Here is a 24,188-nt window from a genome sequence, read left to right on the forward strand (position 1 = left end):
TTAGAGTATTGATTCATTTCTAGGTATATTTCTGGAGTATGGTTTCTGTTTACATTGTAGTCAGCATAAGGAAACAAAATGAAACTCACTTTCTGTACAGTTCTTGGTGAGCTGCTATTATTACAAGAATTCATGGCTTGCATTTCTGAACTGAAAACTGTATCCAGCCAAACACTTCTTTCATTCCACTGGTAGATGGTAAATAATGGTAGATGAGTAAATAATGATGAATAAAGTGATTATTTGATTATGAATTATGGAACTATTGTCTCATTAAAAACCAATAAACTTATTATTTCAGCTGAATAATGGATGCAGGTTCCAAGCATCAGTATTACAGGTCACTATATATGATTAGTTATCTTACTACTTCTGGTTTCAGTCATCTTACTATTTCTGTTTAATGGTAGGAATTCTGATAGCTTTGGTTTCAAATTCTGTGTTGCAGTCTTGGAATCTCCTAGATGCTTTGAGGCTCGTGTTTTCCAAAGACTGTACAAAACGTGTGGGTTTATACCTGTTAACCTTTTGTTCCCTAGATGCTTTTAGCAAAGACACAGAGTTTGATTCCGATCTTGAGTGGATACTTGGTGGTGGTAACAGCTTTCTATACAATAGAGTGGGGAAAAAATGATGTGTATCTGAATCAGCAAGGGTCCTCTGTAGGCAGAAGAGCAAGAGGCAAGGCAGATAATTTCATTTAAAATGAAGATTTTAGTGTCTTTCAGGATTTACATAGGACATAGGTATTTATTCCAGGAAGATAATTAAATCCTGAGCTATGATAAGAACTTCTCAAGCAAAAGACACATATAGCAATAAGAAAAGTCACCTTTATAAGGAACTGTCCTGGGCTATATGAGTAGCTTGCCCTAAATATTTGGAACTTTAAGTAGGATCTCTGTGCATGAATTGATTACAGAAATTGAGCCCTCAAAAGGTTTTGTTTCTTTCTTTGCTTTGCGTATGTGTTCCCGAACTTGTCCAGAATTTTGTTTTTTGTTCTTTGTGCAAGAGTTGGAAGATGGAATAACTTCTCATATTTGAAGCATAACATAATGTTTGATGAGCTTTTGCTAGAGGTCATCATTGCTCTTCAAAATTACTAGCTCTCAAAAAAAGCTTTCAAATTTGCAGATGTCAATCTGTAGACTGTAGAGGTAGAGAGTAAGAGGTGGGAAATATTTATAGTAATCTGGCCTATTTCTCCTAAAAAAAAAACAACAACCAAAACCAAAAACCAACCCCCAAAAACAGCTGAAAAACCTGTCTTATAGACTAAAGAAGTGTCATTTAATGTAGGAAGAGAGACTTGTGAGATTTGACCATAAGTCTACAAGCATCTACAAAAGAAGTGACTTCTTCCCATGCAGAATTTATTTATCTGACAGAACTTAACTAAGACCTGATTAGTGGAATGTCAAATACACCAAATTCAGACTAGAAATTAATAGATATTTTTCACAGCTGTAAGAAGTACTGTGTGGAACAAACTGCAAAGGGAAATAGTGAACCTTACCACCTGAAATAACTGAGTTTCTTCTGTAGTGGATATGGAGTAAAAAAAACCTGGATGTAATTCTGTGACGTCAAAAAAAATCATTGTAAATATGTCAGAACGGTCTTGTCTCATCTTAAACGAGCCTGTAAAACTTGAAAATGTCCGAAAGGTCAAAATGTATGTCCTCAGTGACAATCCTAGTGAAAGCCCTGGATATTTTTTGGTGTTTGTTTGTTTTTCCTATAGCTCTGCTACTTGTCTAGGCAACACAAATTTCAAGGGATGATTGTCATATGGTGGCATCTGATATAAGAAGTTTTCAAGTTGTTTTGGTGTTTTTTTCTGATCAGGAAATGTTGAAATGCAGCAAGAATTCAGAAGGTACTGCTGAATTGGAAGAAGCCCTAGCCACGATGCTTGATATCATCAAATCAGTAAATGATGCCATGCACCAGATAGCAATCACAGGATATGAGGTACTATTGTTACTTTTACTCTGATCTTGACCCATCCAATGTTCCTCTCATTACAGTTCATGCTGTGCCATGGTTAGTGCACTTTGCAGGAGCCTGTGCCACGTTCTTGAAGGATGCCACTCAGTGACCAAAAATACATGTCAGCATACCCATCATATGGAGGTGGGGGTGGGAATGTGGTGAGGAAGTGGGACAAATGCAGCCCTTTTGAGTAATAACACCCAAAACTCATTTGTAGGTGAGAGGTAACAAGTGTGACAGACATAACTTAAGAAATTTGCTGGAACTTTGAGACCCCTATGCAACTCAAGTGTTTCCAAATCTTTTGTACTTAGGGATGAAAATTTTGTCTTCCATTTAAACTGAGTAATAGAATCCATCCCAGTGACTGCCAAACTCATTATCTGAAACACGATATAGCAACCACAGTATAAATCAAAGGCCCACAAATTTATATACCTCTCTACTGAAGCTCCGTTGAAGTCATATGACTTTCAACAACTACTGTTGCCTATATGAAATGAGCCCTTAAGTGAGAAGTGGAAGTGGAAGCATGCCTGGTGAAATCAGGCCTGAGGGTGATGTGGCTGCCCATTCTGAGACAGCTGCAGGGTGAAAATGTCAAGGAGAAACAATGTACTGAAAAGCTGGGGTCAAAGAATTTTTAGATTAGAGTAACAAGGCTTAGTCTGTACACCAGAAAAACAGTATTTTGTTCAGCATGTGACTTCCTGAGAAAGTGCTGGGGTCTATACTGACTGAGTGGGAGGAATTATTCTGTTTGGTTTTGGTTTTTTTTACAGGATAGACTGGCTTGACACAATCATAGAATAGTTGGGCTTGGAAGGGACCTTAAAAGATCACCTAGTTCCAACCCCCTTGCCACAAGCGGGAACACTTTCCAGTACGCTAGCTTGCTCAAAGCCCCAGCCAACCTGGTGTTGAATATTTCGAGGTGTGAGGTCAGCCACAACTTCTCTGGACAATCTGTGCCAGTGCTTCACCCCTGTTACTGTGAAGAGATTTTCCTAATATCTAATCTAAATCTACCCTCTCTCAGTTCACTACATGCCCTTGTAAAAAGTCCCTCTCCAGCTTTTTTGTGGGCCTCGTTTAGGTACTGGAAGGCTGCTCTAATGTCTCCCTGGAACCTTCTCCAGGCTGAACAAGCCCAATTCTTTCAGCCTGTCTCCATAGGAGAGGTGCTCCAGCTCTCTGATCATCTCCATGGCCCTCATCTGGACTCTCTCCAACAGCTCCATGTCCTTCTTATGTTGGGGGTCCCAGAGCTGAGCACAGTATTCGAGGTGGGGTCTTACAAGAGTAAGAGAGGTCAAGCAGCGAGGGAGAATCACCTCCGTCAACCTGCTGGTCACACTCCTTTTGATGCAGCCCAGCATTTCTGGGCTGTGAGTGCACACTGCCACCTCATGTTTAGCTTCTTATCAATCAACACTCCCAAGTCCTTCTCCCCAGGGCTGCTCTCAATCCAGTCTCCACCCAGCCTGTATTTGTGCTTGAGATTGCCCTGCCCCAGGTGCAGACCCTGCACTTGGCCTTGCTGAACTTCATAAGGTTCACATGGGCCCATCTCTCCATCCGGTAAAGGTCCCTCTGAATGGCATCCCTTCCCTCCAGTGTGTCAACTGCACTACACAGCTTGGTGTCACCAGCAGACTTGCTATTGGTGCACTCAATCCCACTGTCTGTGTTGTTGACAAAGATGTTAAATAGGGCTGGTCCCAATACTGAGTCCTGAGGAATGCTAGTTGTCACTGGTCTCCACTTGGACATTGAGCTGTTGACTGCAACTCTTTGAGTGCAACCATTCAGCCAGTTCCTTATCCACTGAATGGTCCACCCATCAAACCCATGCCTCTCCAGTTTAGAGATAAGGATAGTTATGTGGGCCAGTGTCAGCTGCCTTTCAGAAATCCAGGTAGATGACATCAGTCATGCTTCCCTTATCCATCAGTGCTGTGCCCCCATCATATAAGGCCACCAAATTTTCCAGGCACAATTTGCCCTTAGTGAAGCCATGTTAGCTGTTGCCAATCACATCCTTATTTTCATTGTGTCTTAGCGTAGTTTCCAAGAGGATCTGCTTCATGACTGGTGTGTACTTCCTCAGATCTGCCTTTTTTCCCTTTTTAAAATTAACTGTGTTTTCACTTGTGTTTGCCCATTCCTTACTTTCAACTCTCAGATTAATCTTGTACTTTGATAGAACATTTCTGTCCCTGGCAAATACAAAAGTAGAAGCTTTCTAGCATCTACTTTAAATTCATCAGTTTTCTACAAAATGCCAGATAGTAGCTCCAAGGATTAGATTTTTGCCTCTGCTTTGTTAGCTGAACTGAAAAACATGACTAAATGGAACATGGCTTGTGTAGCCCAATGCTGACAGCATTCCTGAGGTAGTTTGTTACACAATATTAAATGGGGTGAAAGTGTGAAAGAGGATGAACCCAATAATTTATTCTCCCTGTTCCATCTGTCCCAGAAGCTCAGCTGTGATGCCAGATAAACACCTCCCACAGCTCATGAAACCACACCCCATTTTGTGGAGTCTTTCCCACACAGGCACGATAGAAATACTTGCCTAGAACACCTTTCAGAGAAGGATATTATGCCAGCAGAAAAGCAGGTTTTGTGGCAGCAGATGAGTGCTCCTAATTGCATAGGACATTCTGCTTCTTGGAGCTGTGCACATGCAGACTTGAGCTGACCTCTCATGTAAGAAATTGCAATTTGGGGTTGGTTGGTTGGGTTTTAGATTTTATTTTATTTTTTGACAAAACCACAAAAAAGTAGAGTAAAGCTTAAAGAGCAGCAGTTTTAAAGGTGTTTCCTATGATCCTAACCTTTGTATACAGTCTGGTCTGGGTAGTTTGTTTATGAGTTATGCAGCACTCAAGCCGTTCATATGTATCTCTCATCTTTTACAAACATGAGATACAGTGTGTTGTTCTAACAGGGAATAATTATATTTGAGATAGTGATCAAATTCTTGATTTTAAATAAACTTAATTTAGGACAAAATATTGCTGTCCACTTGTACAAGTTACCAGAAACAGTGTACCCTTCTCTGATTGAAGCCCACACTGAAGAGAGGGTCCAAGGCTTGTGGGCTGATATTCAAAGTCTTTTGTGGGATTGCTGCAGACTGCCATCCCTGCCCATCTTCTCTCACTCTGCAGTGGTAGCTTCCCACTTCACTTACTGTAGTCCCAGTCCTAGATCCAAGATTGAAGACATGGACCTATCGCAAGAGTTGAACTGAGCTTCTGGTACTCAGTGCTATATTGAGCAGTGCTTAAAGTGAAAGGAGCTTCTCACCCTTGTTAGAACTATGTCAAAAATATGCTTGTTAGTTGTTGTTTTTTTTTTTTTCATTTAGCTTTACATCTTTCCAATATGCTTTTCAGAGGCTTGCAGATTACACCTGCATACACAGAGCCCTGCGTGCACAAATCAAAATATCCAACTCTTTTTTTTTTTTCTTATTTCTTTGTTACAGATGAGAGACTGTTATAGAAATTACTGAGCTGTTTTGAATGCTTTTGAGAGTCTAACAATACCCTGATACAGAGTGGAAAAGTATCTAATCAAACCCTGGTTTTGCAGTATGATCTGTTACAGGATGGGAGCAAGAGGAAGAATGGGTTGCAATCCTTAGTTTAAGAAATCAGGCATTCCCACTTGGAGCCAAAATCTTCACCTTATAATCGACAGAACATAAAAATGTTAAAAATAAGTGTTTTAATAAGGCACTGAATTTATTCTGTCAACTTCCTATACAAAGCATTCCTAGAAAAACTTGCTAGGATAATCACATTTGTCATTATTTGATGAAGCCCATTGCCATAAGGATGTTGCCATGCCTTCTATTCACACATTGCTACACTCTTTAGTATCGAACCATGCTAGAAAAGTCTGTGCTTGTGGCATCTGAGCCAAATATTTATATCAGTTGAAGTATTTACTCATCAGCGGTCCTCAGACAAGGGCTTAATTTCACTCTCCTTCAGGTGCTTTTATGGCTTCTTGGTACATTTACTCCCTATTTGCACAAGGCTGTACAGCATTGCATAGTTTGCAGATGGTGAGCTGAGAAATTCTTGACAAAGCTTTTAAAGAAATAGGAGGGAATTTCACACCTACTTACCTCTAGGCTCCGATCTGTCCTTAGACATCTAAGCGTCTATCTTCCAAGGTTTTGCACAGGAATAAAAGCAGTTCATAGCATAGCAAAAGGTGAAATAAGATCTTTCAGATCCAAGCCCATTGCTTGAATATCTGGACTGCACTGTGCCTTCATACTGTCTTGGGTTCAGGAGTCTTGAAACTCAGTTCTTGCCATAAGGTGCTTCCTCTGAGGTGATCAGATGGGACAGCCTGTGTGTCAGACCCAAATAGGTCCTGAGACAGACCTTAGGCTGTAATTATGAGTGAGGAATTATGGACATGGAAAGCAATAAGTTAGTGGTTATTTGAAGAAACCACACAGATTTAGCAAGGAGACAAGCAGCTGGGATTTCAGCTGTAACATGTCCACTATCCAACACTTGGAATGCCAAAGTACATTTCTGACTGGAAGCTTAAACACCACTGGAGGAAAACTGTGCCTGGGATTGCCCTAGTTTAAATGTGATACAGGCTGTCTCTTTTCCTTGCTTGCTAGGGTGATGTTAGTGAGCTTGGCAAACTGTTGATGCAAGGCTCCTTCAATGTGTGGACTGACCACAAGAAGGGACACAACAAGGTGAAGGACTTGGCTAGATTCAAACCAATGCAGAGACACCTCTTCCTCTATACAAAGATGCTACTTTTCTGCAAGAAACGGGAGGAGAACACAGATGGTCATGAGAAGACAGCTTCATACAGCTTCAAAAATTCGTTAAAGGTAATAAATGTGGTAATGGGCGGGGGAGAAAAATAAATCTGGTGTGCTCACAACACAGGGATGTTTCCTTCTGGAAACTGAAGAAGGTATACATCTAGAGCTACCTTACACTCCTGAGTAAATGAAAGCTCCCATTTAGTTTTGATTTGAAGAAAAACACAGTCATATGTCCTGCAACTCCAAACTTGAAGCTTGGTTTTGCAATTTGATACAAATGGGCATCTTTCCCAGTGTCCCATAAAGAGAAGCAAGGGACCTGCATCTCTCATTGTTCTTCCTATTAGCATCCTCCAAGTTCATTGCAAGTTTTACTATTGATATCAGTTGAACAGATACATTCTGTGACAAAAATAGCTATGGGTGAATCACAGTGCAGTAGAATTGCCCTTTTATTTGCAAGAGTGACATTTCTAGGTATGAATCAGGACATCTTCTGTTAAGATGGGATTCACAAGAAGGCCAAATTTTCTCTTTAAGCACATTGGTGTGACACTTGTGACTTCAGACAACTAACATGAGTGTAATGCTGCAGGCCTATTACAGGATAACCAGACAGAAATTGTAATAGAACCTGGTTCAAGGAGCAAACAAATTCATATTAATATTTGAAATCTTTCTGAGGAGATAGCAGGAATTATGACATAATCAAAGCTATTTAAATCTTCACATCCAATGCTGAGGCAAATCAGAACAAAGGGGATGAACAAATTAGGAAGAAGATGGGAAGCTGATAAGTATAATAGCAGCTAGATTTCAAAATTGTGGTTAAGTCTATTGCTTAAGAAATCTAGAATTATTTTCTTCAGTTCCTTGTTCATCTTGCCTAGTTAGGCACTTAGCTGCTTGCTCCCCTCTTTTTTCAGTTTTCCTGAAACGACACTGAGTTTTTTGTGTTGTCTGGATTTGCAGATGAGTCTCACAAAGCCCTGTTCCATCCCTTGTCCTCTCCCACCTCAGCAGGTCACTGTAGCATAGGTGGACAGAAGCCAGGATAAGATTGAAAACTGACCCACAGTTCAAGAAAAGCAAAGCAAAGAGGATAAAGTCATGATCTTGTGTTACTTCTGAGCACTTAATTTTTTCACCTAAACCAATGAAAAACATGGTTGATAAATTAGATGTTGAGAAATAACATGGTCTGAATTTTACTTCTAATGACTCCCTAAAGTGCAGAAGTGAATGTAGCCTTTTAAAAATGCTTCTCAGAGAATAAAGAGTTTAAAGACTATTGACATTTTCCAGATTCCAGCTGCTTCTTTACTATTTTGAAACAGATGAGCACGGTGGGCATTACAGAAAATGTAAAAGGGGATAATAAGAAGTTTGAGATCTGGTATAATGGCAGAGAAGAAGTCTACATAATTCAGGTAACAACAATCCTTTTTCATCCAAGGACTATACTTACTTTCGGTTGAACTGTTTTTAAGAAAGTTTTCAATTTCATGACTTTCACTGTACTGTACACTCAAGAAACAATAGCCGTTGAAAGCCTCATTGTTGTGTTGACACTGAAATGATCCATTTATCTAATTTTTAAATTGTGAAAATGGTTGTGATTTGGGGTAGAAAAAGAAACAAAAAGTGGAAAGTTACTTGGAACACTAGACAGAAAAGCAAGGACAGGATTTTAGATTCATGGTAAGTCTTCCTTCTTGTAGAGTGTCTTCTGCTTTGCTCAAAGCTGGGCACAGTGTTCCATTCCTTGTGAAAATTGAGAGCAAATGTAGTTCAGGGCAGCCGAGTGATTAGCAGCATGCTTTAACTAGATCTGCTTTGCCTTTTCCTCTTGTGTTCTCAGGCATCTTCTGTTGAGCTGAAAAACACCTGGATTTCAGAGATTCGCAAAGTCCTGACAGGACAACTGGAAGCATGTAGAGGTAGGACACAGAGAGTGAGATTTGGCAGTGTTGCCTTCCTTCTGTAGCTGTGTTTGGCAATATGGAGCTGGAATAAGTTACTGTGCTGTCCAATATCACCAGGAAAATCAGATCTTCTATGTGAGGATCAGTTGGGTGGTTGCAGCATTACTGGCATTGAAACTCTTGTCCTGAGCAAAGAAAATGTCTTAGAACTTCAGAAATGGCATAAATCATAATTCCATTCACAGTTAGTTTGAGGAACATGATGTTCCTCTGTTCTTCCTCTCAATTTGCAGCCCTAGAAACATCCATTTACATCAGCATATGAGATGAGGTCCCAGTATTCACTCTGTGCCTTCTCATAAGACCTGACACAAAAGATCTCATTCTACATACATGGCCAGACACAGCAACTGTTCTTCTCTATCCCATTTTTTGTTTTGCTTTGTTGGGTGTTTTTACTCCAGATCTAGTTACCCACTTGTGTTTTAAGTGTCAGTCAGTTATCCCATCTTTTTGTCTAGGTGACCTCCCAGTAAAACGTGATTAACATCTCTCTCATAGAGATGTCACTATTAAGGTGATTTGTGATGTGCACAACACAAGTGATTGAAGCCTCATAAGTACCTAAAATAATGACACCTCTTTTTTTCTTTTCTTCTTTTTTTTTTTTTTTTTTTTAAGGTATTGAACTCAAGACACACAAAATTCAGTTAGGTTATTCCAGATAGTAAGAGAACATATTGGTGAAAGCTATCTGAGATACTATTCTGTTTACAAGTAAAATGTACAGTGTCCTAAAAGTAATTTTCAGGCTTTCTTAGGACAAAAATACCATAGCTGTATTCAATAAGGACTTTCCCTGGGCCCTGGCATTGCTTCTCACCTGACCTGTCATATCCTTCTTCTCTCATACATATGCCTCTCGTTAAAGCAATGCCAGCAAGGCCTCACTGCCCACAACCTACAGATTTCTAAGCAGACTTTGTGCTAGGTGGAAACCTGTGCCTGTACTTTAACTTTAGAGGTCACCTTTATTTTAATTGTCTGTTTCAGAAAGACAATGAGTTCTTATAAGGTCCTTAACAGGAGGGAAACAACTATGAACATTAGCCTCAGCAATTTAATCCAACCAATAACAATACACCTTTTACGATGCTTACTACTCAGGTCTTTTGTTACTATTCTTGTCTTCATCCTTTCTCCTTTTTATTCTGAATCTCAGTGTGGTCAGTTCAGCAGGAACTGCTGAGGAAAGAATTCAAGATTCTTATCAGTGCATTTCCAGGACTCCATCTGGGGACTTTCTGATACGGTTTCTAATATTTACTTCTGAAGCATAAAAGCTGGCTTTATGTAGAATACCACCAAAGAGAATAATAGCTTATGGAGAAAATGTATATATGTAACAGGATAAAGTGCTAATACTCCATGTGTGTTTCTAGACAAAGAAAATGAAGCTTGTATGTCACCCAGGTGAGCATTTCTGAAATCTCTGTAGCATACAAGACCTGTATGCTAGAGTTACTATGCATTTTCTTTGCATAGAGAAAGCTATGCAGGAATCAAGACTGAAAGGTTTTGAAAACATTTATATTTTTATATTTTTTATTGTTTTGCCTTAAGATCATAGGATCACAGAATATTTCAGATTTCAAGGGACCTCAGGACATCCAAGTCCAGCGTCCTGCTCAACACAGTCAGTTAATTGTCAAACCTGGTTTACTCAAGACTTTATCCAGTCTGATCTTGAGAAAATTCAAAGATTACATTCATCCTACTCTATGAATAAAGTCAAGTTTTCCTTCATTGTGAATCCAGCTTAACAGCAGTCAGAGAGCAAAATAGCATCTTATATGTTATTGCAGCTCTTCCCACTGCCTTTTCCCAAATGATCGCATCAATCAAAGCCCTTATTACAATACCGATGACAGGAAGCAAATGCTCTGTCCTGTGTTTTTAAACAGTTGTTTCTATTTCCACTGACTCATGAAAGAAGAGGCCTTAATTCATGCTTCATTGAAGACTTGATGTTTCTCCAGCTGTGCATTGTAATGAGAGAAGGAAGTGGGACACATTTGTTTGTCTGGGATATTTTTAATGACTGTTGTTAGGAGTTGCAGAGGGAGTTGGAATGCTGGAAGGAACCAGCTGTAGTGAGTAAAGAGCAAAGAAGGTGGCCAAAGGTATGTGATAAATAGTTTAACATATAGAACATTACTGTCCAAATACTTAGTATATATACACCCCCTGTCATATACTGCAGTGGGCATGAAAGGCTAACAAGGCTTTGGATAACACCTTGATTCCCCAGTCTCAAAGAGCATTAATTGTCCCTCGCAGGCAAAGGAATTATTAATGCAATTTAAGTGATTTGTGAAAGGCTGTGAATCTGTTGCCAAAACCAGGAACAAAGCTACTTCTGACTCCCCACCCCGAGTGCTTCTTTCTCCCAGCATTCCCACCCACAAAAGACTTTGTTAAGTTTAATCTTTCAGTACTGCCTCTGGCCCTTTGTTCTCCTTTCATTGACAGGAGCTTTATCTTCTTTCAAAGTGAAATAGCCCTTCAATCTTAGAGCTTAAAGCAGCCCCTTCCATTGCTTCCTCACTTCTCAGTGTCAGATTCTTCTGTCCCTGAAAGCCAGGTTGTCAGCATCTTTCTGACCATCTTTCTCTGCTCAGCATTTACCAGAAAAATGAGTCTATTGCTACCTTGAATCTGTGCCAAAAGAGTGAACAGGTGGCATCTGAGCAACATTTTATTATTGCTGTTTGTTCAAGATGCTGCGCAAAAGCATTCATCAGAGGGATGGGGATATATTCTACTGAAGTCTGCATGTGTAAAAGGACTGACGTACATCTGTTACTAAGGCCAGAAAAAGCTGTACAAAACATGTATTGCATTCTGAGGAAAATGCCAATATGTTCATTCTCTGGATTCATAGTGTGCATGAGCTAGGAAGAGAAGGTGGTAGAGGAAGAAACCTCTTCTGCACTTAAAACCATGGGTAGAAGAGCTGTTTGGGTGAGCTACATTTTCAGCCTTTAAGATCACCATATGCCTTTCTATTCAAGTATTCTGTTTTTATTGCAGCAGCAGTCAAAATCTCTCCTATTTCTCTCTCTCTCTTGACCTTCTATGCAAACAAGGAAGCAACTTACATAAATTGGAGCAATATCTTTCTACTTTTTCTTTAACAGAAGCAAGTCAACTGCACCAAAGAATCACTGAGAGTGTATACCATGCACCAATGGATTCCTCCAATGCAAGCAGGTAACCACAGCTATTATGGCATATCAGGACCAAGATTTGTCTTGCCTTTGTGGTTTTGCAGCCCCTAAATTCTCAGTTTTCTATGCTTAGCTTTCTGGATAGGACTTACTAGTTTATCTTCAAATTCTTTAAACACATGTAAATACAGATAACCATTCTGCTCATGAAGAAAATAAAATCACAATGCAGAATTAATTTCAAACATTATCATTTGGTTTTGCAAAAAATCCCACCTCCAGATTAACGAGTTTAGACAAAATATATTGGAACATTTCCAAGAGCTGTCAGGAAATTTTTGTAATGACCCAGTTGCTGGGCAAGTTTAATGTAAGTTGGTATGGGATATCATTGTAGAATTTTATCAGGATCAGCCCCACCAAGAGATCCCAAGTAAAAAAGCCAGCCTTTGACAGCTAGACAACTCAGTGCAAGAAATTTTAAACAGATGCAGTGCTGCTAATCCTGCACCATATTTTCTATAAGCTTGGTTACATTTGCTTTTTTTAAGTTTTAAGCTGAAAAGGTTTAAGCATGAAAAATCTTTCAGCAAAACTACCTCGGGGATAGAAGAAACTTATTCCAGTAAAATATGAAATGCAATCACAAAAATATTTGAAATCAATCCAGATGTATATCCCTCTTGTAAGACTATTGAAGTGAAAAATTTCAGAGCATAAATTATAGACAAAATATGTCAACAGAAAATTAATTAACACCAGGAAGAAAAGCCATGTGATTAGCTGTTTGTCCTAGAGTGGGTTAAACCAAAGGAAAAATGAAACTTTTGTTATCCTCACTCTGCCAACTGTCCCAAAGAAGAGGTTAGATGCATCTCCTCAAAATATTGGGTTATTATAGGGACAGAAAGAGTATCATAAGTTTTCATGAAAGAACAATGTTCTAGGCTTTCATGAATAGCACAAAGTTCATGGTGTCCTGTTGGCTGCTGTGAGCAAAGGCCATCTTGATCCTCTGTAATGTGTGTCTCAGAGAGAAGCAAGGACTGAGGAATTGCAGCACAAGGTGGCTTTGCCACCTGTGAATTCTGGAGTGATCCAGAATTCCTTGGACTGTGGAGCTCCTTCTGCAGCCTGTTTTAGGATGCTGGGTGGGGGCAAGGAGAGGAAGGAAGAAGCTAGACTTGTTATAGCCACCCATGTGTTCACAGTCTGTGTTTATGACTGACATGACTAAGCACCCCCAGTTGCGAAAGGTGCTACAAGTAAGCCAGCGGTAGACAGTACTAGCAACCAGCATCATCTGTGCTCAGCCAGTGGTTGGAGGCTAATTAGTTATTGAGATTTTACCTAACCAGTAGACACCCTCTTTTGGGTTGGTCATGCGTAACAGTGACTCTACTTATTAAGAATTATTTTTTATAATTTATTATAATATATTATAAATTAAGACTCATCAAACCTGTACTGTAACATTGGAGAAATCTGGTTTCAGGATGCTCTCCCTTCCCTTTGTCATTTGTTCAGTGAAAAAGACTACCCCTTGTTTACATGCCACCGCAGCACTGAGAGCTGTATTTCCATGAGATAAGTAGGACTGGGCTGACTCATGATCGGAGCTGAGCTGTTGGCAAAGGGACACTTTGAGGCAGTGCCCTTAATACATACAGGTGGTTATTGAATGTCTCTGAGTCCTGTTCAATCTGTTAAAATTCCCTCTGTAAATTCTTCCCCAGAGGTTCATTTTAATCCCAAAATGAGATGTCATGTGGTATTTATTGTTGCTGTATTTCAAGGGATGGCTGCTGTATTTCAGTGATAACTAAATGAACCCTTTGTATTATTTTCTAATCTAGTTAAACATATGTTCTAACTGTTTCATTATCTGCTTTATTGGAAGTGACCGATTCAGTCATACATCCATGTAAAAATATCCTGTGCACATGATATATAACTAATACTTGGGTTTACTACAGATGCTGTTTCAGAAAAGCTGGTGTGTTTTCTTGGTGTCTTTCTCACAGCTGTAAATCTTTAACTCTGGCAGCTGCATGTTTCACCGTTATCTCAGCCTAGCTGGGAAGGAACAGAGAAAAAAGAATAAGGAAATATAAGTGTGCTTTGGATTTGTTCCCATATTTATTTTGAGCCCTATTTTATACCTGACATCAGGCTGCAGAATCATATTTTGATTTAGTACAGGAGGTTCAAACAAAAAGTGATGAGTCCCAGGCTGTCTGTATTTATAAAAGGTATTCACAGATCTCTAGTATTCCAAATGTTTTAAAGTTTTTAATGATATTTTTGACCTTCCCTCACAACAAACCATATGAATGTTAAGTACGACGGTGCATATGTTAATTCTAAACACTATGTAATTGTTGATATGTTAATAACTAGCATTTTAGGAAAGAATATTTGGAGTGTGTAGGTAGAATGAAATTGTAGAGCAGTCTGCCAAAGATAACAGTCAAACACCCAGACTAAACCACCAGACATTTGCAAAACAATAAAGATAAGAACCATGAGAAAACCTTTCAGCTTGAATGTGGTACAAACCTGGGGTGGGAAACAATTTCATTAAGGATTACAAGGCCAGTACTTGTGCGAATCTGGCAAGATGCATGCCCTCATCTGTGGTTCAGCTATAGACAGAGACATCCTGCTTGGATTTGTGTTTTTGAAGAAGAGAAGAAACAGCAGCTGGAAGATCCTGGAGCCACTGGAATCTCTATGTTCCTCTACACATGGTATGACATCTACATGCCATCTGGTACCCATTTTTCTCCTGGAGTCAAATACACTTCTGCAAGGAATGGAAAACTGGGGTCCACTTTTCTAACCTGGTTCCCACTCCTTCTGTCCACATCTATTGGACTTACAGAAAAGGCTTCTGCAGAGAATCAGCTTGTTCCTCCATTTTTTCCTTCTCAACTCTGGCTAAACACATCCGTTATTGTATGGTATGTCAAGGAGGCAAGGGTGAGAATGGCTTTTCCCATCATACATGCCTGCACAGATACAGATTTATATAGCACACAGAATTTTAAAACCTGCCCTTTATTCCTTTGGCTTCCATATCTGAGGGTAAAAAAGAATACTTACTGCTCAGTGCTCCATCAGGTATTAAGCAGGATTTAACTATTTTTGTATTTCATTTGTCCAAAGGTATAGCAGGAAGTCATCAAGTATATACGAAAACAAATCTGAGACATCAAACGTGGAAGCATCTAACAATAAAAACAGGAATTCCAGTCCCAGCGCAAGACAAAAGAGAGGTAGGAGTTCTGAGACAGAGCTTTTTGCTTCCGCTGGGTAATATATTTATTTTTGCACACTCATTTCTGAAGTTTTATGAGGATACTTTAAAAGTGTGTAATTTAAACGCAACGTCAAAAAGAAACCACAGCAGTGCTATAAAGCTGAGTGACTGTGCCACGAAACTTCCCAAACACCAGGTCAGGATTTTTTAAATGTGAGTTTTGATGCATTATAGTGGTCTTTATACACCCTGTGATTTAAAAAAAACAAAATTTGGGGTCCAAATAGCAGGCATATTTTAACCTTCTATATTCTGGCTAAGTTAGTTTCTAGTCATATTTAAGACTCTATGGGCTTTACTATTATTTTTTGCCTCCTGTGTATAGGTTCCCCTCTAGTGTATAGTAAATAAATGTACATGTGGTCACAGAAGGTCCCTCCATTATTTGAGGGCATGAGTAAAATAAGATACATTTTATACAGTGTAGGTTAAAATGAACACTAAAAAGAAACTGGATCCCATCTGGTAGCAGCAGGAACAGAACATATTTCAGCAGCAGTTTCTTTTTTAGGTAGTATTTTGAAACATTAGAACAAAGGCTTTTATAATAAAAAAAAAGAAAATTGTGAGGCCTGAAGAGATTAATGTCCAAATCAGGCTTGAAGTATCAGCAGGCCCCTGTATAAATAGAGATAAAAAAAAAAAAAAAAAAAAAAAAAGTTGAATACTTTTTCTTTTGAAAAGTAGGTTATTTACCAAATGATTTTTCATTGCAATGTTTTCATTCTGGGGAGAAAGTTAAGGATTCTTCATTAAAAAAATCCAATGTTAAAAACCTGGTTCAGTATTTTTTCAGTATTTATTTCAGTATTTTTTCAGTATTATTTCAGTATTTTTTATAAATATAAATATAAACTTTTTTTTTTTAATTAAGCAAGCTGAGAAGTAGTCTTTCATTTGAAATTCATAAGCCCTCTTTTCAAAAATATCCAGGAAAATTATTAATGTTTTTTAACTGGTCCAGTGTGAGAACTGGGGTCACCCAGTGCTGATTATCATTCTTCTGTCTTCTGCTTTCCCATGACCAGTTCCTCAGGGCTCTCGCTGTAATTCTGGTAGCTCAGCAGAGAGCCTCCTCATCCTCTGGTATGTGGCTGCTCCTGCAGTGCCGAGCAGTGTGTTACCTCTCGTTTTGTGATTCAGGGTGTGCCTGTGCATGCTGGGCTGTAAAACACACTGCGCAGAGAGCCGGCGGGAAGCTATCCAACTCTCGATGTCCCACTGAGACCTTTTGTGTCCTTTGAGGCACCTCTAGCTGGGACTCTGGAGTCTTAGGTCCTACTTTCAAAGGTGTAGAGAATCCTGCTGCAGACTTACGGGGAGGGCATGGCTGTGCTAACCCGCAGTACACAGGCAGCGCGGTTGGGTGCTCGGCCAAAACTGTCTCTCTTGTGCCACCTACTGACTGTAATACTCGCTATATCTATGTAGTTAATGTGAACAGGTAATTTTAAAATACTGTTTTCTATGGTACGGAGGGGGAGGACACTATAGGCAAGCTATTTCGGTCTCATTATTTTTATGGATAACTGCCTGTGATTGATTTATCTACATATAAAACAGTTTCATGTGGACCTGATTGGTAGATTCACTGACTTGAAGCTGTAGGGGAGCCAAGTCCTGCAGGAACCACTGGAGACCACCTAGCCTAACTACTCTGCTGAAAGCTGGAGCAAGTTGCTTAAGGTCGTGTCCAGTTGGGTTCTGAATAGCTCCAAGGATGATGACTCCACAGTTGTGTTGGGGATGTCATCCCAGGCTTTAACTACCTTCGCAGTAAAAAAGTGTTTTTCATGTTTTTTTAATGGAATTTTCCATATTTCAGTTTATGCCCATTGCCTCCCTCATTCTATCACTGGGCTCCACTGAGAAGTGTCTGGCTTCATCTTCTTTACTTGATAAGATCCCTCTGAGCCTTTTCTTCTCCAAGGTGAACAATCCCAGCTCTCTCACTCTTTATTCATGTCAGCTACTGCAATCCTTTGATCATCTTCATGGCCTTTCACTGGATTCATTTACATATCTCCACGTCTCTCTTGTCCTGGGTAGATCAGGCCAGGACACAGCACTCCAGGTGTCTCGGTATCATCTTCCTGGTCCTGCTGGTGAGGCTCTGCCTAACTCAGCCCAGGATGCTGTTGGTCTTCTTTGTCACAAGTACCCATTGCAAGCTCATTTTCAACCAGTTTCCCATAAGGGCCTAGTCCTTATTGTGTTTGGAAATGGTTTCCAGGGTTATTTGGTATGCTACAGAATGAAGGATAAGACTTGAAATAACTCAGGTGGAGACAACATGTCTTTAGAGACCAGTGTCTAATGATTTGCTGGTGCTGAGAAGCTGTTGGGGCTTATGAAATCCTAAGGGGTCTTTCAGTGAAATGATATAATGGCATAGCTGAAGAGCTAACATACAAACCCACGCCCTCCACATATGTGCTGTTGTACTCGCTTCATGACTCTGATAATGAAGTACTATGGATTTTCTTGCTGTATGTAAGCAGAAAGTAAACGTATTTTATACACCAGTTTTTGGATTATTTAAAAGCTACAGTATCCTTACAAAATTGCCTCACAGTGGGAACAGACATGGCAGGGAATGGCTTTTAGGCCTACACATGCAGTCTGAAAGCCAAATGCTTCCCCGTGCTCCACTGCTGAAACCACTGCTTAACAGTGGTTCCTCACCAGGTGCACCTGCCTGGTCCAAAGCTGGTGTCAGGCCAGTGGGTAGGAGGAGCTGAACCCCACCAAAACAATGCTTCTGTATTATTAAAAATCTGTTCACCTCACACCCACCTAAGCATGCAGGCATCTCAACTCCTGGATTATCTTGGTTGCAAATCAGGAAGTGATGGGATGAGCTTTCCTTTGGAAGCACAACTTGTCTGTCTGTTGCTTGTCTCTCAGGGTGGATTCACTGTTTCTTCATATTCCCTTTGTACTTCTGGTATTTATTTGTCCCTCTGATGATTTTCACTTGGCTGTGTATGAAATAAAGGGGAAGAAAAACCTAAGGCACAGAACCAGGCAGCCAAAACACAGCTTTTTTCCTGCTCCTTTGCCGTATATCTTCTGTGTGTTACCTGCCCATACAAAGAAAGGGGCAGATGCAGAATTTGGCAGGAATGCATCGATATGGGTGGTTGATCTAGGTCCACCTGTTTCCTGCAGTGTGAGTAACTGAGCATCTTTCAAACTCAGAGTCTCAGGACCTAGATCCATCTGTGACTTCCCTCTATAAAGGCAACTGTCAGGCAGCATGGCTGGCTTATCCATGTGTGAGCCTGGCATGTAAGCTTTGCTGGCATGGCAATCCTTATATCCTAGCAAATCATGAAAGCAGATGCATGACTATATGCCAGTTTTGGAGGCTGTTAGAAAGACTTCAGCAGGTAAGGCTGAGAGCATATCAGCCATAGAGCTGATAATGGGAGACTCTTCAGTGCTGGTACTGGATAGCAAAAGTAGGACTGCTTGTAACACTTGATGTCTGTACATGCACTGTAAGGATTCATTTCTTATTTCTCCCTGCAACCTTGCTGTTCCAACCGATGTTTTCATGCTAAACCACACTAGATCCTTTTTAATGAGCTTGCTGCTAAGCTGTATTTTCCTTTGATGAGAGCTACATCCCTTCACCTATTTTTATTTGGTTTTGCTTTTTGTTGTTGTTCTCCATTAAAACTCAGTGAGCCAAACTCAACCCAGCGGCTCTGTTTGGCTCATCTGGTTTAAGCACCCTGACCCCATGTCACCTTCCTGATTGATTAGCTCTTGCTCAGGCTTGAACTGAATCAAAATTTATTTGTTTATTTATTTTCAGTTGTCATCTAGTGCTAACCTTTCCTTTCCCATAAGCTGAACAGCTGACCCTTCCTTCCTTATTTCTCTTCCCTTTCCCTCTCTCTCCTAGTTGATGCTTCCACCAGCCTTAACCTTGAGCGCACAGCGCTTGCTAGAAAGCGATTCACATTGCAAGGTCTTTCCAACCGCAGAGCTCCACCCAAAGGTAAAATCACACCACGCAGCATTTGGTCTCTGGCCATCTGTCTCCTGCACTCCCACAGTGTTCTCTCCATCCCATAATGCCATCCATCACTATTTCCTAAAGTGCTGCCACATCTCACCGAAATGCTCCTGTCTGATGCACACACACGGCTTCTCTTCTCAAAGGTGCTGTTAACAAAAATTGCTACCATGGCACTGTTGGCAAAGCACCTCTGAGATGACTGGTTGGGTCTTTTGCTGGTGCACAGTGCAAATAGCATTTATTTCCAGTTTCTCTCAAGGGCAAAAGTGTGAACTTGTTTTAAACCACCAACCTAGCTTCCTTCAGCAATTTACTGACTTGACGGGAAGTATATCAGCTCTGTGTTGAGTTACCTGAGGTTTTCATGTGTCAAATTGCTCATTGGTTGGACCTCTCTGTTTTTTTCACATGTTGCTCAGTCATGGCCTAGTGGCTACACTAGAGAACCAGAATTCAGAAGATCTGAGGTTTATTGCCATTTCTGCTTAATTATGTGACACTGTAAAATGGTGTTTTTGGAGTCTTTGTGCGTAAAGATTTAGAAGATACTTAATATCCACCAGTAGAGAGCATTGCACGTTCCTGTGATGGCTGTACAAGGAAGAGACTTCAAAAGAAAGGAAGAAAGAAATGTGAATATAAATTAGATTGAATAACTATTTATAATTATTTTCTGGAAAGATAATATAATTACTCTTTTTATAGTTGTTATATGGCTTTTCTTCTGTCTGATAATGTTTCTTATGTGAGACAAAGTGTTAGAGCATCCAAAGAGGAAGAAGCAAGATTAAAGAATAAAAAGAGAAATACAGAAATTAGAGTGTTATAAAGTAGATGAGAATACACCAGGAGCCAGCACAGCCATAAGATTCTGGGTACAAGGTTAAGGCTGCACTTGGTAGTAAGATCCAAGATGGACAAACCAGTTCAATATTCTGAACACAAAAAGGAAGTGGCTTTCAGATCCTGTGAATTGTGAACATTATAAAATACAGATTTCAGAAATGCAGGATAATGTAATTTGAGTGAATTTACAATTTTGTTTTGGACCTCTTTTGCGCTTTTATCTGAATTTTTCTTATCATGTGAAATGTCTTGCATTGTATTCAGTGTTCCAGAGAGCAAAGCAGAGTTCAGAAGAGTTCATACCTGCTAATCTGTGGACACTCTCAGCTCAAGTCTTGCTGGGTCTTGTTACTTGAGATTCCTGTGAAACACTTCCATTACACACTGTCTCATTTCATTTTGTTATGCTGTTCATTTGCTAATCTGGTCCTGGCATAGGGGAAACAAATTGTTAAATAGGCTGGATGATTTGCAGTGTGGTCGTTTCTGCAGGGAGTGACAATACAAAGCCGAGCTGGCACTATATGGACTGGCTGTTGTTAAGGCAGACCAGAAGCTGTGCGAAGGTAACAGGGAAATTACTGCAGTAATCTTGTCCTGCTCTTGACTCCTTTGAGAATTCATTACTGGCTGTGGTAGGAGATGGTATACTGAGCTGAGCATACTTTGGTTGACCCACTCTTGGGTCAGCATTAGCTGTCTTGGTTTGTAGAGCTAAGTTCATATTTCTTGGCATTGTCATAGGGTCTCTGAGAGCTGCATGATATGGTGTAAATGTAACTCAATGTCTTAATTATAAAGTGAAAATTTCTTTGTATTTTAATGAGGGCAGCAACAGCAATCTAATCTTGGAGTCATCTACTGTAATTATCACTGCGAATAGAGTTTAACCTCTTCTTTCCCCTTTTTGGGGACCTGTGAATAGGGATGTACTTAAATATATGTGCTTTCATGAGTAAATTGATAAGGAAGTATATTGGCAGATACAGAATTTACGTCTTTTTTACAGCAGCGATTTCACAGTTAAAATTGCACTGATTTTAAGGAGCTAGTATGGTTTCCTGATGTTTTGGCATAATAAGACATTATAGGAATTGCAGTTCAACCAAGCTCATTAATTTCAGCTCCACTGGAAACAGATAGTGAGTGTGACATTTACTAGGCAGAAATAAAACAAAGTAAAGAGGAATGTTGTGTAACTGAACATTAAAATAAGGAAATGTGAAAATGAGGGATGGGAAAGAGAAATTTAAGATCCCTGGTAAGGAAACCTTCACAGTAGTATAGTTCTGCAAAGGACATTTTAACACAAAATGTAAAATTGCCTGAAACTCCATTTATTCCAGTGCTGTATGCCAGCTTAGCATCCTGAAAAAAAAAGAAAAAAAGAGAGAGAGAAAGGAAGATAAATGTGGTGAGAGAAAGGAAGACAAATGTGGTGAGAGAAAGGAAGGTAAATGTGGTAAGAGAAAGGAGACAATTGGAACAGAAAATGCCCTCTCAGGGCATCTCAGAGCATCTGGGCTAAGATTCCACAAAGCATGTAAACGTGCTACAAAGAATTTTGTGTGAAATACCTCTTCATCTATCCCAGGATTTTTTTCTTTGAAATTAGAAAGAACTGTTTAATTTTTACATAAATATTTCATTGATATTTTTAAAAATCAAACCACAAAATTCAGTTTTTAAGAAATCTGAAAACCTTCAACAAAATATTTAAAGCCATGTCTAATACCGTTTTCGATTGAGGTTGTGCCCTTGTAGAGTTAAGTGTTCGAGTACCTTAGTGAAACCAAGACATGAAGCACATGAATAGCTTTATTCATGTCTCAGTGGAAAATACTCATTTGGCTAATGCAGCACGTGTGCTTAGAATGTTTTCAGCAAGAAGAGAAAAAAGTTAATCCTGAAATATTTGTAAGCAAGAAACTTTTTCTCCCAAGTGGTGCTCCTGTAGTTGGTAGGCGCAAGAAGTGTACTCATGTACTTGTAGATGTCTAGATACAGTCTTTTAAGAGCTGCGTAATGACATTGAATTGTTTTGGAACATTGTGTACTCTCTGAAGCTAGATGACAGTTCATTTATTATTAAACACTTTGAGTCAGAAATGCTACTCACATCTCATAGTGAAATCTAGGGAAGCTGTGTCTTCAGTCCCAAGTGGACTTTGAGAAAAAACAGGATCCTAATTGGAATAAAGAAAAAAACCTAGCTCTGTTGCTTTCGCTTTCTCCAAGCTGATCTACACCGTTCTACCGCATCCTAGGTAAGGATGGAGGCTCAGAGTGTGCTTTCAGGCATTCACACAGTTAATTTCTATGCATTACAAATGTGAACTTCAAACAATTCCTGCTTGGCTTTCAGTGTATTTCAGTCATCACAGAACAAACAGTTCCATGCCTAAATAATCCAAACCTTACCTTAGACAAGCACACCATTCTAACCATCATGCTTATCTCCCTGTGTTTTGTAGCTGTACTTAGACACCAGCTGGTTGCTAAAATATTAATTGGCATGTCTTTTTTCTGAAGTATAAAATTGGTGCAATTGGAATTGCTTTGAAAATAATTTCATATCAACTTTTTTCATTTTGTTGAGGGTATTTTTCCGGGCTGTTTTAGAGGAGCAATCTGCCTTTTATTTACCCTTTTCTAGCTGCTGCATTTCTTTGGACATCTTTTACCCTCAGTGCTTATTAACCTCTAATCCTGCCCTGCATTGCATCTGTCTATTCTCCCAGATCCAGAATCTAAGGAAAGAGAAGTTACCCGTCGCTTTTCCCTAGCTTCCTCCATCAGCACCACAGTTAATGCTTCTGCTGTGACCAAAGGTATTGTCATACTGCTTGCTTAGCTACCCTTCTTGTTCCTGCTGACTGATACATATACTGCCAAATGCTGTTCACAGAGTGAGTGCATCAGTCTCAAATTTTATCTGTGCAAGGGGTTCCAGTAGAAGAAGTGTCATGATCAGTATAACACCTGCAGGGAGGCAGGCCACGACATTCTGAACGTCCATCAAGGTGTGCTGCCAGTGCACACAGTGGCTCTTCTCAGTTTCTCCATAATAGGCTTTAAAGGGTGGTGCTAGTTTCCATGGAAACTGTCTTCATTTTTGGCTGATGTGGGGCTAGGTTTTCCAACTTCTCCCTTGTTCAGATTAACTGAAATTCAACAGAAATTATTTCTCCATTTCCTTGAAGCTGTTCAGGAATTTTGCTTTCAAGGAGAGAATCTTCTCACTTCATAGCAGATATCAGATGGTAAGCAGGGCTGAAATCAAGCCAAAAATGGAGTAGTAATAGATGCCAGCTTTAAGCATATTTAGTATAATCACATTTATGATTAGAAACTGTGTTTGCAAGGACATTTTTAGGCATGTGTAATGGAGGTAGGTGCCTAGACTCCACTGAACTCTGCAGTTTATGTGGGAATTTATCATTTTTATTCTTGAGCTGAAAAAGGCACTTTTACAAAATTTACTTTAAGTTACTGCATTAGTGCCTACATTTAAACTCGAAAGCAACACATGGGATTGTAGGCACATTTGCCTGCATGTTAGAATTACTTTTGATAGCAGAACATATGGTCTTACATCAAATTCTGAATATAGTGTCCTTTGTCATTTCCTGGAACAAGGAGGAACTGATTTGCAGGGCAATTCACAAACCAAAATAGAAGGAAAAATGGCTGAATTCATTTGTATAAAAATATTTGCTATATATTTATCAGGAAGAAGGTTGCAGTGTTATTTTATTCTAAATAGTTGTGAAGGATATGAACCATATTCTTGACTGTGCAATGAGTTAGTCGTGAAACAAGGTCATGGTGGGGTTTATCAGTAGAGGAACGATGTACCGCTACCTGCAAATGTTTCTTTGCCAGCTTCTTTAGATCATAACACTAAAACACCACCAGTTAGAAATTATTGGCACAGAACAGGAGAAGACATTCTCATAGCTTTCTGTCATCAGTAACAACTTCAGACATATGTGATCAGGTACTAAGTTACAGG

General features: G+C 39.6%; 1 protein-coding gene across 10 annotated transcripts in view; it reads left to right on the top strand.

The window, feature by feature from the left end:
- MCF2L2 (MCF.2 cell line derived transforming sequence-like 2) overlaps positions 1-24,188 on the top strand; it is a 183,440-nt gene that overhangs the window by 150,150 nt on the left and 9,102 nt on the right. For 6 of the 10 annotated variants that reach the window (XM_061353481.1, XM_061353482.1, XM_061353480.1 and 3 more), the window contains exons 21-28: positions 1,852-1,977; positions 6,662-6,883; positions 8,158-8,250; positions 8,682-8,760; positions 11,946-12,018; positions 15,144-15,253; positions 19,211-19,306; positions 22,915-23,004. In XM_061353481.1, the coding sequence (XP_061209465.1) occupies positions 1,852-1,977; positions 6,662-6,883; positions 8,158-8,250; positions 8,682-8,760; positions 11,946-12,018; positions 15,144-15,253; positions 19,211-19,306; positions 22,915-23,004 (889 nt within the window). The remainder of the gene's footprint in view (positions 1-1,851; positions 1,978-6,661; positions 6,884-8,157; positions 8,251-8,681; positions 8,761-11,945; positions 12,019-15,143; positions 15,254-19,210; positions 19,307-22,914; positions 23,005-24,188) is intronic. The other 4 variants (XM_061353487.1, XM_061353488.1, XM_061353486.1 and 1 more) reach the window with 2 other exon arrangements.

The sequence above is a fragment of the Neopsephotus bourkii genome, unplaced genomic scaffold (genome assembly GCF_033783945.1).
Source record: "Neopsephotus bourkii isolate Nb327-2 ecotype Australia unplaced genomic scaffold, CSIRO-AGI_Nbou_v1 NB_678, whole genome shotgun sequence".
NCBI classification, from domain to species: domain Eukaryota; kingdom Metazoa; phylum Chordata; class Aves; order Psittaciformes; family Psittacidae; genus Neopsephotus; species Neopsephotus bourkii.